Source organism: Geotrypetes seraphini, chromosome 7, assembly GCF_902459505.1.
Source record: "Geotrypetes seraphini chromosome 7, aGeoSer1.1, whole genome shotgun sequence".
Lineage (NCBI taxonomy): Eukaryota > Metazoa > Chordata > Amphibia > Gymnophiona > Dermophiidae > Geotrypetes > Geotrypetes seraphini.
Genome location: NC_047090.1, coordinates 87,941,185 through 87,955,026, shown reverse-complemented (window position 1 = coordinate 87,955,026; position 13,842 = coordinate 87,941,185). Strand labels below are relative to the sequence as shown.

At 39.3% G+C, this 13,842-nt stretch overlaps 1 protein-coding gene across 3 annotated transcripts in view; it reads right to left on the bottom strand.

The window, feature by feature from the left end:
* The window catches only part of BAZ1A (bromodomain adjacent to zinc finger domain 1A), a 510,052-nt gene that overhangs the window by 93,135 nt on the left and 403,075 nt on the right, over positions 1-13,842 (bottom strand). For all 3 annotated transcript variants that reach the window (XM_033951344.1, XM_033951343.1, XM_033951345.1), the window contains exon 23: positions 10,022-10,269. In XM_033951344.1, the coding sequence (XP_033807235.1) occupies positions 10,022-10,269 (248 nt within the window). The remainder of the gene's footprint in view (positions 1-10,021; positions 10,270-13,842) is intronic.

The following is a 13,842-nucleotide window of genomic DNA, read 5'->3' as shown; positions in this document are numbered from 1 at the left end:
CATGTCATTGATAAGCATACGTTAAAACCCTCAACTCAATGTGTGCTGGCAGCTAAGAAAGTAAATAGAATGTTAGGAATTATCAGAAAAGGAATGGAAAACAGGTGAAAATGTTATATGCCCTTGTAATGCTCTATGATATGGCTCCACCTCGAATACTGTGTGCAATTCTGGCTGCTGTATCTCAAAAAACATAGAGTAGAATTAGAAAAGGCACAGAGAAAGGCAATGAAAATGAAAAAAGGGATGGGATGACTTCCCTATGAGGACAGGCTACAGTGGCTAGGGACAGCTCAAAGGTAATATGATAGAGGTTTATAAAATACTGAGTGGTGGATGTGAATCGCTTGTTTACTCTTTCCAAAAATACTAGGACTAGGGGGCATACGATGAAGCTAAGTAGTAGATTTTAAACATGATGAATAATTAAAACTCTGGAATTCATTGCTGGAGAATGTGATGAAATCAGTTAGCTTAGCAAGGTTTAAAAAAGGTTTGGATTATTTCCTCAAAGAGAAGTCCATAGGCCACTGAAATGGCTTGGGGAAATCCACTGCTTATTCCTAGGATAAGCAGCATAAAACTAAGCTAAAAACTTTTTTATTTCATGACGCATGCTAAAATTCTGGACAAGATCCTTTTTGCTCAAAACAACCGCTTTTATGAAGCAACCTCCCTCCCCTCTCCTTTTTATCCTCTCCCCTCCCTACCTCCCTTTTATTTTTATGACTTCGATGTAATTTTAAATCTTTCCCTCCCTTAGTGCCTATCATACCTATTCTGTCCATATCTTTGTCTTTGTTTGGTTTTTATTTTCAAATTCTTTATTCATTTTTCCATCTTACAACAAGTGCACAATATTACATCATTTAAAACTTTTACACATCACTTGAATTTCTTTCTATTATCATCGTAAATACATACATTTATTCCCTTCCCACCCACTCTTCCCTCAAATATTTCAATCAAAAATATCATATAAATATTGTATTCTTATTTATTGATTAACCTTTAAATAAAATTTCATACCATCCCCCTCCCCTATGTATAAATATACTGTCAGTGGAAAATGATGTCTAATCATTACAATAATTTGCCAATGGCCCCCAGATCTTTTTAAAATTATTATAATTCCCTTTCTGCAAAGCAATTCTTCTTTCCATCTTGTAAATGTGACACAACAAATTTCACCAGAATGTATAACTAAGATTATTGTAATTTTTCCAATTACTGGTAATATGTTGCATGGCGACTCCGATCATAATCAATAGAAGTTTGTTATTGCTTGATGAAATTTGACTTTTTGTTCTCATTGACATACTGAACAGAACAGTATCATATGATAAAGCTACATGGGTTTCTAATAAACAATTTATTTGAGACCAAATTGATTTCCAAAAGGCCATGATACAGGGACAATAAAATATTAAATGATCTAAGGTCCCTGCTTCCAGATTTCAATGCCAGCATCTATTAGACTTAGAGCTATCTAACTTTTGTAATCAAACTAGGGTCCAAAATGCTCTATGTAACAAAAAGAACCAAGTTTGTCTCATAGATGCGGACACTGTACATCTCATTCTCCAAGACCAAATTTGTGGCCATTGAGATGCATAAATTTGATGCTTAATCTCAATGCTCCAAATGTCTCTAAGACCTGTCTTTGTTTTTTTATTCATATATCCAGATATCACTTTATACCACTGTGTGGCCTGGTGTCCCAGGAAATCCACCTGAAAGCGTAAGAACTCCAGACTATACTGATTATTGAGATTTTTCCATTTAGGGAACCCCTCCTGAATAGCCTGCTTCAGTTGCAACCATTTAAAACTTTGTGATTTATTAAGACCATATTTATGTTGCAACTGTGAAAAATCAAGCAAAAACTTTGTGATTTATTAAAACCATATTTATGTTGCAACTGTGAAAAATCAAGCAGTCTGTATACCTGCAATAATCCAATGCTTCCATATGATTTGAAATCCGCCAATTTGAATCTTGGAGTTTATCCATAAAGATTGATTTGTTGATTTATTTATTGGAATAGGTGTTAAATTACTAACATAGCGCAATGTTTTCCATGTATCGATCAATATTCTGTTCTCTTTATATTTTATAGGCATATTGATACTGAGAACATGAGATAAATTTAGAGGAAACAAGAGACGCCATTCCAAATACAACCAATCCGGGGTATTTTCCATGAGTTCTGGGAGGACCCAATACATACCCTGGCGTAAAATATAGGCTTGATGATACCTATAAAAGTTTGGAAAAATTACCCCACCCTCTTCAATTGGCTTTTGTAAAGATACTAATGCAATTCTAGGCATTTTATCCAGCCAAACAAATTTTGTAAGAATACCATTTAGCTTTTTATATAAAGACCCTTGAAAAAAAACTGGTATCGTACTCATTTGATAACAAACCACAGGCAATATCATCATTTTAATAGTTTGGACTCTCCCCCACCAAGAAAGATGTAAAGGATTCCATTGCTCATACATTTCTGTTACTTTTTTTAATAAAAATTTTTCATTCTTTTTCATTATGTCTTCCAGTGTATTTTTTATCCTAATACCTAAATATTTTAATTCATCTTCCTTCCATACGAATGAGAAAGAATTAAATAATCCTTCAGTACAATGCACATTAAGTGAAAGAATTTTTGACTTACTCCAATTTATTTTATAACCTGAAAATTTTACAAATGTATCTATCAACTCTAACAAGCATGGAATGGTAGTTTCTGGATTTCTCAAATAAAGCAATATATCATCTGCATACGCTGAAACTTTATATTCCCAATCTGTATAGGGAATACCCTGTATCCCCTTTGCTTGTTGAATGGCTAACAACAAGGGTTCTAATACAATATCAAAAAGCAAAGGAGATAATGGACAGCCTTGTCTAATCCCCTCTGCAAATTAAAACACTCTGATAAATTATTATTAATATACAATCTTGCAGCAGGGGAGCTATACAACGTCTGAATCATTTGTATAAATCCTGAACCTATACCAAACCAATCTAATGCTTGATACATAAAAGTCCACTCAACCAGATCAAAGGCTTTTTCCGCGTCTAAAGATACAGAGAAAGCCGGATCTTTCATGTCTTTTGTTAAATTTAACATATGAAAAGCCAATCTGATATTATTAGAGGAATGTCTCTGTTTGGTGCATATCAATAATAAAAGGGAGAGCCTTAGCTAAGCGTAAAGCCAATATCTTAGCCAAAAGTTTTCCATCAACATTTATTAACGAAATAGGCCTATAGTTTGAAACCAAAGTGGGATCTTTGTTTGGCTTTGGCAAAACGATTGTTAATGATTCAGCCATAGTACCTGTAATGCAACCCTTAGTTAGTTGGGACTGATATAAATTTAATAAATGAGGTAATAGAGTAATTTGAAATGATTTATAAAATTCTACTGTGAAACCATCACCACCTGGAGAGGATCCAACTCGTAAGAGATTTCAACGCTGTTTCTAATTCTTTTAGTGATATAGGCTCTTCCAAACTTCTTTTTATATGTTCAGGGACCTTCGGTCCAATAATTAGATTCAAAAATTTTAAACCATCTGTTTTTCTGTCTACATAAGGCTCAGAAGAATATAGGTCTTTATAAAAATTTAGAAATTGACTTAAAATATTTCCAATTTGAGAATGTGTAACTCCTTTATTGCAATAATTTTTGTCCTTCTTTTCTTTGCTTTGAGATAATTTGCCAATAATCTTCCGGCCTTATTTAAGTTCCCATAATACAGAGTTTGTTGGGAAAATAAATCTTTCCTTATCAGTTTTGAAGATAATTAATTATATTTACCTTTTGCTTTTAGTAGAGCCTGTAGAGTATCATGCTCCCATTTATCAATCAATTTAGATTCTAAATATTTAATTTCTTTTTCCAAATTAGAGTATTGCTTTTTAAATTGTTTTCTAATATAAGCAGAATATGAAATAATATCACCTCTCATGGTAGCCTTAAAGGCATCCCATAAGTTCTCCATGGAGATTTCATCTGATAAATTAAATTGGAAAAATTCATTAATTTTTAATTGAAATTCTTCAAGGAATTTTGTATCTGCAAGCAATCTATTATCAAATCTCCAAACAGATCTGCTATACTCTTGTTCATCTAATTGAAGTTCAATCCATACACCAGCATGATCAGATAAAATAATTGGATCTATGGATGCTTTAATCACCTGCTGAACTATTTGAGTTGAGACAAAAATATAATCGATTCTTGAAAAGGACTTATGAACATGTGAACAAAAGGAAAATTCCCAATCATTAAAATGAAGTACAGTGGTGCCTCACACAACGAACTTAATTCGTTCCAGGAGCAAGTTTGTTATGCGAAAAGTTCGTTATGTGAAACGCGTTTTCCCATAACAATACATGTTAAAAAAAATAATTCGTTCTGTAGCATAAAATATGCTAAGATGACATAAAAAAAGATAAATTTTTGGTTATTATTTTTATTTAGATACATCTAAAAACATAATTGTTTTTTAAAACAACACACATTTTTTAAATTTAAAGACAGACTAAGTAGAGTCTAATTTTACAGTGAGAGGGCAGAGTCTCAGCGGCAAAAACTGGGACTTAACTGTTCATTTTTTTTTTTTTTTCTACCGTGTTTCCCCGATGATAAGGCAGGGCCATCAAATAAGACAGCCCCCCCTTTTTAGAAAAAAATGTAAAATAAGGCACCCCCCCGCAAATAAGCCACCCACCGATACCTGCGCTTACCTGAATCGGGTGGTACGGTGGGTGACTCCGTGTGGTCCCTGGCACCCCCGACACGATCGGGGCAAGAGGGAGCTCAAGCCCTCTTGCCCCCCCCGACTCCCCGACACGATCGGGGCAAGAGGGAGCTCAAGCCCTCTTGCCCCCCCGACTCCCCGACACGATCGGGGCAAAAGGGAGCTCAAGCCCTCTTGCCCCCCCGACTCCCCGACACGATCGGGGCAAAAGGGAGCCCAAGCCCTCTTGCCCCGCCGATTCCCCAACTCCCCGACAATATCGGGCCAGGAGGGAGCCCAAGTCCTCCTGGCCACGGCGACCCCCTAACCCCACCCTGCACTACATTACGGGCAGGAGGGATCCCAGGCCCTCCTGCCCTCGACGCAAACCCCCCCTCCCCCCAACGACCGCCCCCCCCAAGAACCTCCGACCGCCCCCCCAGCCGACCCGCGACCCCCCTGGCCGACCCCCACGACACCCCCAACCCCCTTCCCCGTACCTTTCTGTAGTTGGCCGGACAGACGGGAGCCAAACCCGCCTGTCCGGCAGGCAGCCATCGACGGAATGAGGCCGGATTGGCCCATCCGTCCCAAAGCTCCGCCTACTGGTGGGGCCTAAGGCGCCTGGGCCAATCAGAATAGGCCCGGGAGCCTTAGGTCCCTCCTGGGGGCAGGGCCTGAGGCACATGGTCGGGTTGGGCCCATGTGCCTCAGGCCCCGCCCCCAGGAGGGACCTAAGGCTCCCGGGCCTATTCTGATTGGCCCAGGCGCCTTAGGCCCCACCAGTAGGCGGAGCTTTGGGACGGATGGGCCAATCCGGCCTCATTCCGTCGTTGGCTGCCTGCCGGACAGGCGGGTTTGGCTCCCGTCTGTCCGGCCAACTACAGAAAGGTACGGGGAAGGGGGTTGGGGGTGTCGTGGGGGTCGGCCAGGGGGGTCGCGGGTCGGCTGGGGGGGCGGTCGGAGGTTCTTGGGGGGGGGCGGTCGTTGGGGGGAGGGGGGGTTTGCGTCGAGGGCAGGAGGGCCTGGGATCCCTCCTGCCCGTAATGTAGTGCAGGGTGGGGTTAGGGGGTCGCCGTGGCCAGGAGGACTTGGGCTCCCTCCTGGCCCGATATTGTGTGGGGAGTTGGGGAATCGGCGGGGCAAGAGGGCTTGGGCTCCTTTTTGCCCCGATCGTGTCGGGGAGTCGGGGGGGCAAGAGGGAACCAGGTGGAGAGAGGGCAGTTAAGCGCAGTGCCTGCGCGGAAGGATGCAGCTCGGGCGACTTCGTTGTGTGAAACGAAGTTCGTTGTACGGATCAAGACATAAAGTTCGTTGTGCGCAGCGTTCGCTGTGCGAGGCGTCCGTTATGCGAGGCACCACTGTATTCGCCAAATATCCTTCAAATCACATGAATGTACCAAATTGTCTAACCCTAATGATTTTATACATTTACTTGGCTTTTTATCCATTAATGGATCCATAACAGCATTAAAATCTCCAACTACAACTATTTTAGAAGCAGCCAGTGGGAATATCAATTGCTGTAATGTTTTAAAAAATTCATTTTGATTCGAATTAGGGGCATATACATTGAACAATGCCAGGGTATTATTTCCCATACTCATATCCACATGTACCCATCTACCCAGGGAATCTGAACCTATTAATTTAAAATTAGCTTTACATTTCTTATTTATAAGAATAGCTACCCCTGCTTTTTTTCGCCATTGCTGGGGCGAAAAAACATTGTTTCACCCATCCCCTTTCCAGTTTTTTTGACTCTGCCGCAGATAGATGAGTCTCTTGTATATAGTAGATATCAGCATTCTGTTGTTTCAAATAAGCTAGTGTTTTTTTTCTTTTGATCCGATGGTTGAGGCCATTAACATTCAGCGAAAAAATTTTAAACGCCATCATAATCTTTAGAGTCAAAACATCTAATCAAAATCAAGTGACTAAAATCATTCTGAATCTCATGAACAGACACCATTTTCCTTAATTTAAATTTATGAACTTGAAATTTGCCCCTTTTTGACCCACCCAATCCCCCCTTCAACCCACCCTATCCCCCCATATTAATGGAAAAAGTGAAAACTTGAAAACACACATTAGATCAGGTAAAGAGAATACCTAGTAATGATGTCTTAATGTATTCTAACCTTATATTTGATTACCAATCTAATCATATATTCCCCCTTCAATGTAATGTCTTTAATACTTTTTCCATGCAGAAAACAATTCCCCCTATAAATAATTATAATTAATTTTGTCTTTGAAAATTATATTTAACATTAAATATTTTCATCAATAAATTTTATATCAATTTGAACTCTCATATTAAATAAATAATGAATGAGTGAAGAAATTAATATCTTACTCACAGTTTTACCTAGTAAATCAATAATAAATTAATCAATGAGAAATCAATTAATATAAACTTCTAAAACTAAGAACATTTCAAAATTAATTAGTAAATCACACTTTATATAAAGCTATACCAGCATACATTATGATGACTACCCATAATGAAGAAATGTTATTAATATGAACAAAACCACATGTAAATGTGGAAACAGATATGCTTGACCGTATTATTCAGATATAATAGAAATAGGGCTACCATTTCAAAGCAGATGTCATGAACTTTTATTATACATCCACTTTCCATATTATAAAGCTCATAAATCTCAACCATTTCCAGATACTTTGGCGATAAATGCCTTGTCATACAATTATTTCCACATTCATATCAGTATTATAATTAAATCAATCATGTGAATTCTTTCATAACAACTTTCCTCTGCTTCTGTTTTAACAGTCCGTTGTCACGGTAACGTTTCTTTACACTCGCAGATGCAAACATTCTATTATCAACGTTTCTTTCATAAACCGTTAAACCCTTAAACTATTATAAATTTCATGATCTAATTCATACTATTACCACCTTAAATAAATTATATGATCTAACTCATTTTCCTAGATAACATATATCATAATAAAAGTATTTATAAAGTCATTGGTTCTTCCACTTGTTTTAAAAATTCTTGCAAATCTCCTGGTTCTTTAAAATTAGTTGTTTTATTTCTGTATGTCACCCTCATAAACACCAGGTAGATCAAGCCGTACTTTGCTCCGATATTTCTCAGTTGCGGCCTTAAATCCAGAAAACTCTTCCTTTTAGCTGCAGCTGCTGGCGCGAAGTCTGGCACGATGTGAATACGAGAATCTTGAAATTTAAAATTTTTGTATTCTTTAGCAAGGCGACATAATTCCAATGCTTGTTGATGCCTTAAGAGCTTAAAGATTACTGGACGCGGACCCTTATGGTTGTCAATCCTTTTTGAAGGTATCCTATGGGCTCTTTCTATTTCTAAAGGATACTTCATTTTAATTGGCAGGATTTTAGGGAGGAAGTTCTCTAAGAAGGAAGTTGTATTATTTTTCTCTGCCCCTTCCGGAAGCCCTAATAATCTCAAGTCACTTCTTCTGTCCCTATTACAGCAATCTTCCAGCATCTGTGTAAGTACCTCAATCTTCTTATGATCAGGCTTCATTTGAATTACTTCTGTTTCAACTGTCTCAAGTTTCAAGTTTATTTGGATTTTATATACCGCCTATCAAGGTTATCTAAGCGGTTTTTACAATCAGGTACTCAAGCATTTTCCCTCTCTGTCCCGGGGGGCTCACAATCTAGCTAACGTGCCTGGGGCTATGGAGGATTAAGTGACTTGCCCAGGGTCTCCATTTTGTTTTCAGCTAACTCCATTTTTTTGTTAAGAATATAAATTTCTTTCTTCACCTCTTGAATTTTCTTTGAGTTGTCCGATACAATTTCTCTGATTGCACGCAGCTCAACAAGGATCTCGTTGTTATCCAAGTTGTCTTTTGATGTTAGATTTTTAGAGGGGGTCGCTGGCTAGGGTTTCGCTCTTTTAGCACTTCCCGTTGCTGGAAAAGCTGAATCAGTCTTTATTTGCTTTCTGGACGCCATAGGTTAATAACTCCTATTTTTTGAGTCGGATAAAAGCAAATTTTATAACCTATTTATCTTTAAAAAGATCTATCGGGACGGAGATCACCGTTTACCCGACTGTACTCATGCGCTTCCAAGCCACGGCCCCCTTTGTTTGGTTTTTATTTTTGCATTTTTTTAAACTCTAATTTTAAGGAATTGTAAACCGTCAAGATATTTATTTGATGGTCGGTATATCAAATTGTTAATAAACTTGAAACTTGTACTTGAGACCTGGGTTGGCCACTGTTGGAAACAGGATACTGGGCTTGATGAACCTTCAGTCTATCCCAGTATGGCAATTCTTATGTTCTTATCACAAGGCACAAAAATATTGAAAAGTTTGATGCGTTGAAAAGAAACCTGGAAACAGCTTCTCAGCACTGCAGAAAACGAGTAACTGTGGGTCCTGCAAGACGACATCAGGTGGAAAGGCACGGGTTCTATGGATGATGCCACCCACATGTGAGAATATTAACCTGCTTGTCATAGGAGAACTGGGCTTACACTACTAAGCTAAAGGATAGCAGCTTAATACAATTGCCTCTTAAGTCCTGTGATCAGTGGTGTAACTAGGATTTTTTTTTAAGAGGCTTGAGGTTAACAAGAATGGGAACTCAGTGGAAGAAAAAGGGAAATACTGGCCATGCTCTCTAGTAAGTGAGTCAAAAAGACTGTGAGTTGCTGCTGAAACTGGGATTTTTGTTGCCTGGATTGCCTTTGGGTAGGATGAGAGGTAGCAGAAGACCAATTGTTTACAGTATACATGTTGACGCTACCTCCAGTTCTTCTCTCAGTGGCCCATGCTAATGCCTTTGACTAAATTCAAATCAAGGAGATGTGGTTTATCCGACATAGTGTGCCTTAAGCTACCAGTGAAAAGGCATTAAGCTAAATTAAAAAAATGAAAAATCCCAGCCAACCAAAAACATGCATGCAATTTCCATTTGTAAGATAATATATAGCCTACCCTATCAATCAATTTTCACAGATTATAGCTAATATTTCTCATGTTTGAATATTATAGCAGTACAACAGTCTGAATGGTTACAGATTCTAAATAGTGTTCACTTTAAAAAGCAATATATATATATATATATTGTAAAAAGATTGCCTGCATTCTTGATATGGCAATCAAAATACATTTGTACATAAAATATGAGCTCTTTTTATTTTCTATATCTTACTTAAATTAGGAAAACTAAAATGCATAGCCTCCAAGACTCACTAAAACACAGGCTCAGCAGTACAATGATCTATGCTCAAGACTCACCTTCAGCTTAGGCCTGATACAGTAAATGTGGTGCCCTCTATCACAGCCATCACACAGCAGCATGTTTTCTGCATCACCTTTTTTCCGGCACATCTTGCAGCGTGCATTCAGGATAGATTTAGACCAGATAATGCTACGATCCAAGGTAGAAAGATGAAGGAACACTTGGGATAGGCTGGTAGAAGAAACAAGAGATTCCCTCCAGCGATCCAAAACTGTCTTGTGTAAACGTCCAGAGTCACTTGCATCTAAAGGAGGAAAGAATTCCAGCAATATAAAATTAAGATAATTTTGCCAAGGCCATTTTTCTATTGGATATATTAACACTGTCCATTACAGAAAAGAATGATAAAATGAAGGAAGATTATTCTGGATTAATGCAAATTTTCTGTAATATCATGATCTAAAAAGTCATTTTGATATACATAGCCAGGAGGAAAAAATAATTAAGATGTGAGAGCTACAAGGAAAATAACATTTCAAGTAAGAAGCTTTAAAGAGCAAGATTGAAGTTCGAAAAAAGTCTTCATGAGAACAGAAAGAACTACACTGAGATCCCAAGCAAATGGCAGTGGCTTGATAAGTGGTTTGGAGTGAAAAAGGCCTTTCATGAAATGGACCATTAAAGGATGAACTGATTAAAGTTTTCTATGTAATTGTGAATGGAAAGCGCTGATAGCACTTAGCCCCCCCCCCCCCAAAAAAAAAAAATTCCCCCCAGAAACCTTCATCTAGCTTTCATCATCGCCTTTTCAACCTGTTTGGCCACTTTAAGATCATCACATACTATCATACCCAAGTCCTGCTCCTCTTTCATGCATAAAAATTCTTCACCTCCTAAACTGTACCGTTCCCTTGGGTTCTGCAGCCCAACTGCATGACCTTGCACTTCTTAGCATTAAATCTTAGTTGCCAAAATCCACACCATTCCTCAAGCTTTGCTAGGTCCTTATTCAGGTTATACATACCATCGCGGGTGTTTTCTCTATTGCAGATTTTGGTATCATCCACAAAGAAGCAAATCTTGCCAATGAGCTATCGATTACAAAAATGTAAAACAAAAACAAAAAGAAACAAAAACAGACCCACACCACCACTGGTAAAGCAAAGTTACCTCATCTGTAGCAGGTATTCTGCGAGGATAGCAGGCAGATATTCGCACATATGGTTGACGTCATTCACCGAACGCATTATTCTTGAAAAAACTTTAATACTACCTATACTGTGAAAGCATGTGCCTTCCCGCCCAACGTTGGCTCTTGGATCCCTCAGTTCCATAAAAGAGCTAAGAAGCCAATTATGGAAGGTGGGAGGGTTGGGAGAATGTCTGCCTGCTGTCCTCGGAAAACACCTACTACAGGTGAATAACTTTGCTTTCTCAAAGGACAAGCAGGCAGCATATTCTCACATATGGGACTTCAAGCTGCTAGGCTCATTCCTCCAGGTTTAAGGGTAACTGTCATGAGCCTGGTGAAATCCCAAAGGGATGGAGGGAAGATGGCTTCTAAAGAGAATAAATTTCTGAGTACTGCCTGACCAAGTTGACAGTCTCTTCTAGAGTGTTGATCTAAGCAGTAGTGAGAAGTGAAAAGTATGGACTGAGGACCATGTTGCTGCTCTGCAAATGTTCTCAACAGGTGTAGAGCGAAGATGGACAATTCAAGTCGCTATAGCTCACACTTTATGAGCAGAGAAATGGATTTCTAGCATCAGTCCAGCTTGAGCATAAGCAAGGAGATACAGTCCACTAGCCAAGTGGATATTGTTCTCTTGGTAACAGGAACTCCCCATCTGTTAGGGTCAAATGAAATAGAAAGCTGAGATGTCGTTCTATGAGACTTGGTGCAATCTAAGTAGAAAGCAAGGGTTCGTTTACAGCAGTGTATCGCAAACTAGTGTGCCACAGCAAATTCAATGTGTGCCCCGACAAGAGGAGAGGTGCTGGCTGACTGCTTATACGATGTCTCTCTCATGGTGAGAGGCATGTCCTGTAGACAATCAGCCAGCATTGATGACTCTCCTTCTCGCTGGCGTCTCTCCTCCTCCCCCCCACCTCCTCTCCTCCAGGATCCCCCACCGAAGTGACAGGTTCAGGGTCGCAGCCAGAAGGTCTCCGCGCATGTGTGGAAGGCGATGTGATGACATCATGCATGCACTTGATGTCCACACACTTCAGGGTATCTTCCAGGAGGGGCACCAGGTTTAGTTTGCCACCAGCTGAAAAGTTTGCGGGATGCTGGTTTACAATCTAAGGTGTGAAGAGTTGCTTCACCAGGGTAAAAATGTAGTCTTGGAAAGAAGATTGGTAGTAGATTGAGGTAAAATTCCAAGACAACTTTTGGAACAAACTTTGGATGATTTCGAAGTATCACCCTATCATGATAGAATCTGGTATGTATTCAAAATATGTGCTTGAAACCATAGGTGTCAGAACAGGGGGGGGGGACGACCACAGAGGCCATGGCCTCCCCCAAAATTGCCACTTTCATCATCCCTAGTGGTCCAAAGGTGCAGCGGGTAGAAGCAAGCTTTCCGGCTGGTCACGGTTGGTTTCTTCTGCTGCGTTTTGGCGCTTCTGCTCGGCTCTCAGCGGTTTCTTTGACTGGCTCCCACAAATTTGATCCAAAGATTGTGTGCACTCTGCAATTTTTGTATCTTTCAAAAGATATTTGTAAGATTATTAGAAAACATTGGCACATTGTCCAAACTCATTCGTGTTTTAAAGATGTGTCACCTGTCAAAGAAGAAATGTTTCAACAGTGTTTTAAGAGATGTTAAGCACTTGGAAGAGAATCATAAGAAGAAACCTTTCCACAATTTAACTAAAGAAGAACAAAATGCTTTATTGCTAGGAAAATGGAAAGCTTTGAAAACCAATTAAGGAAAACCTAAATTTTCCTAAATGTCCCTTAATTTCACCAAAGGAAATGGCAAGGAAGTACTTTAAGGAAATTTTGCTTATTTCAACAGAAAGTTTGCCACCTATCTTTAGAGCTAATTATTTTCAAATAAAGAAACCTGTGGAAATGTCTACTCCAATTGAGATTCAAGGGGCAAATAAAGAGGATATTAATTTAACAACTTTTCTGGAAAACTCTTTAGAAGTTATAACGGAAAGGAAAACCTTGTTAATAACTCTTGCTTTGGAAAGTGATAGAGAATATGTATTACATCTGTATTTTCATCATATAAATGATCAGTTTTCAGGTTCTAATGTTCGAATATTTACAGACATGTCTTTAAGATCTCAGAGGCGCAGAAAGGAGTTTGTGGCATTAAGGCAACTTTTTTGTTGAAATTTTCTGTAAAATGTTTTGTTTCCCATCAGGATAAGAACATAACATAAGAAGTTGCCTCCACTGGGCCAGACCAGAGGTCCATCACGCCCAGTGGTCCGCTCCCGCGGCGGCCCATCAGGCCTATGACCTGTGAAGTGGTCCCTGACTATTCCTATAACCTACCTCTACTTCTATCTGTACCCCTCAATCCCCTTATCCTTTAGGAACCTATCTAAACCTTCCTTGAACCCCTGTAGCGTGCTCTGGCCTATCACAATCTCCGGAAGCGCGTTCCATGTGTCCACCATCCTCTGGGTAAAAAAGAACTTCCTAGCGTTTGTTCTAAACCTGTCCCCTTTCAATTTCTCAGAGTGCCCTCTTGTACTTGTGGTTCCCCATAGTCTGAAGAATCTGTCCCTGTCTACCTTCTCTATGCCCTTCAGGATTTTGAAGGTTTCTATCATGTCTCCTCTAAGTCTCCTCTTTTCCAGGGAGAATAGCCCCAGTATCTCCAACCTGTTAGCGTATGAAAAGTTTTCCATA